Below are 2,857 nucleotides of genomic sequence, written 5' to 3'. Positions count from 1 at the left end.
GACAAACGCATGATTCCACTCTACGTCAGTCATGCCCCCCCCCCCCCACCCCCACCCTTACCTGGCATAGAACTGCGTCACGGCGAACTTAGACACTGTTCAAGGGCACCTGGCGTGGGAGGGGGAGGTGTGGGGGGGGGGGGGGTTAAATTCCTGAGCCGGCTTAAGGTGTAAAGAAACTTATAAACTCGTGAAGGTACTCTAGCGTGGGTGTATAATACTCGTAGGTGTGTTTCTATAGGTGTGAAAATGTTTCGTAGACTCGTATGGAGATTACTAACTATGGGTATAGGTACTCCTAAGCGTGTTCCTCTGGATACGAAGAAACTCAAAAACTCACAAACAAAACTATGGATATGTGTACTCTTGCGTGTACTTCTGTGGGTACGAAGAAACCCATAAACTGGCTAACTCTATGTACTCCTGAGTGTACTTATACAGGTACGAAAAACAAAACAAAAAAAGAACTCACAAACAGCTAACTATGGATGTAAGAACTCGTAGATGTTTTTCTATGGGTGTTAAAACTCATAAACTCATAAACTGCTAACTTTGGGTATATATGTTCCTGGATGTACTTCTGTGGCTATGGGCAAACTTATAACTGCTAACTACGGATATATGCACTCCCTACACACTCATAAACTGCAAAATATGGGTATATGCACTCAATGTACTTCTGTGGCTACGAAGAAGCCCATACACTCATAAAATGAAATCTATGGGTATATATACTCTTCAAGTACTTATATGGGTACAAAAAACTCATCAACTGCTCATTGTGGGCATATGTACTCCTAAGTATACTTTTGTGGGTATGAAGAAACTCAGAACAAAAACAACAAAAATATACCCATATGTACTTCTAGGTGTATGAGAGAGTATGAGAATATAACCTAGGGTATGAAAAATATCATAAAAAAACTCAAAAGGCTTCTGCCAACCACGGGTGTATATATACTTTTCTGCATACTTATGTATGAGAGTATAAACTATGGTGTACTGTAAAAAACGCTCTAATGAATTGCGATTTCCATATTTCCAGGTGTACTTCTAAGGGCCTGAGAGAAGAGTATGGTGTACAAAATAGTGAGAAAACGTACACTACAGAAACGGTATTGCACAACGCGAGTGATGTACAGTAGAACAAAAGCTATTTGTACTTACTAATCAAGCACTTGTTATTTCCATCAATTTGTTTTTTTAGTGAACATTTTGAAAGACATTTTCCTCTGGCTTCTCCTTCCTTCCTTCTTTCCTTCCTCCCTCCCACGGCTCCTCCTCCCTCTCGCCTTCCTTCTTATCTTCTTCCCTCCTCCTCCTCCTCCAACTTTTCTTTTTTCTCCTCCTCCTCTTTTTTTCTATTTCTTCTCCTTCCTCTCGTTCTCCTCTTCCACCACCACCTCCTCCTCCTCCTTAAACTTTTCCTTTTTCCTTCTTCTTCTCCCCCTCCTTCTCCTCCTCCTCTTCCCTTTCATTCTCACCCTCCTCCTCCTTCTCCTCCTCCTCCTCCTCCTCCAACTTTTCCTTTTTCCTTCTTCTTCTCCCCCTCCTTCTCCTCCTCCTCTTCCCTTTCATTCTCCCCCTCCTCCTCCTTCTCCTCCTCCTCCTCCTCCTCCTCCAACTTTTCCTTTTTCCATCTTCTTCTCCCCCTCCGTCTCCTCCTTCTCCTCCTCCTCCTCTTCCCTTTCATTCTCCCCCTCCTCCTTCATCTCCTCTTCCACCTCCTCCTCCTCCAACTTTTCCGTTTTCCATCTTCTTCTCCCCCTCCGTCTCCTCCTCCTCCTCCTCCTCCTCTTCCCTTTCATTCTCCCCCTCCTCCTTCATCTCCTCTTCCACCTCCTCCTCCTCCAACTTTTCCGTTTTCCATCTTCTTCTCCCCCTCCTTCTCCTCCTCCTCCTCCTCCTCCTCTTCCCTTACATTCTCCCCCTCCTCCTCCTCATCCTCCTCCTCCTCTCCCCCCCCTCTCCCTTCTTCATCTCCTGCGCTGGAGTTCAGACGAAAACAGGTTACAGTTCAAAGTGAGAAAAAAAATCACACAATCAGAAAACAAACAACAACAGGTTCCGCAGCTTTTAAAGTATTTGCTTGACTTACTAATGTTGTCGTAAAATTGTTAATAAGGAAGATTATGATGATAATGATAGTCAGAATGGTAATGATATATAAGAATCTGTTATCATTATTGCTGTCGTTGTTGTTATCATCACCATCATCATTATGACCATTAGTAACATTATATTATTATCATTATTGTCATCGTCATTGTCATTATCAACAATATTGTTATCATCATCATCATTATCATTACTATCATTATTATTATAATGATCATCATTTGTATTATCTTTATCATTATTACTGTTACAGTAAATATTATTATCATTATTATTATTATCATTACTAATAGTATCATTATCATCATTATTATCACTATTATTACTATTATTATTCTGTCCTTAATGATATTATCAATATTTTTGTTTGCTATCATTATTATCCTTAGCATTATCTTTATCATCATTGCTATCAATGATCAGCATCATAAGTACTTTTCTCTACAACTATAATTATTATCGTTTCCATCATAATTATCACTGTTATTATCAGTTTTGGTATTCATCTCTATCTGCTTCTCCTCCACCTTTTCATTTTCTCCTCCTCCTCTTCTCTTTACTCCGTTTTTCCTTCCTCTTTATTGTCTTCCTCCTCCCCTTGCCCCGCCTCCTCATTTTCCTTTTCCTCCTCCTTCTTTTCTTCCTCTCCCTCCTCCTCCTCCTCCTCTTTCTAGTCCTCTCCCTCTTCCTTGGAAGCTTGTACAACTTATCTCTCTCTCCCCCCCTCTCTCTCTCTTTA

The 2,857-nt window shown here is 41.0% G+C and overlaps 1 protein-coding gene across 1 annotated transcript in view; it reads right to left on the bottom strand.

Annotated features, from left to right (window-relative positions):
- Positions 1-478: 478 nt before the first annotated feature.
- LOC125036962 (glycine receptor subunit alpha-3-like) overlaps positions 479-2,857 on the bottom strand; it is a 24,822-nt gene continuing 22,443 nt past the window's right edge. The window contains exons 6-7 of the mRNA XM_047629924.1: positions 854-865; positions 479-586 (exon numbers count right to left, since the gene is read on the bottom strand). Coding sequence (XP_047485880.1) covers positions 479-586; positions 854-865 — 120 coding nt within the window. The remainder of the gene's footprint in view (positions 587-853; positions 866-2,857) is intronic.

This window comes from Penaeus chinensis, chromosome 22, assembly GCF_019202785.1.
Source record: "Penaeus chinensis breed Huanghai No. 1 chromosome 22, ASM1920278v2, whole genome shotgun sequence".
NCBI lineage: Eukaryota > Metazoa > Arthropoda > Malacostraca > Decapoda > Penaeidae > Penaeus > Penaeus chinensis.
Note: the sequence above shows the minus strand (reverse complement) of the source record. Positions and strands in the feature narration are given on the sequence as shown.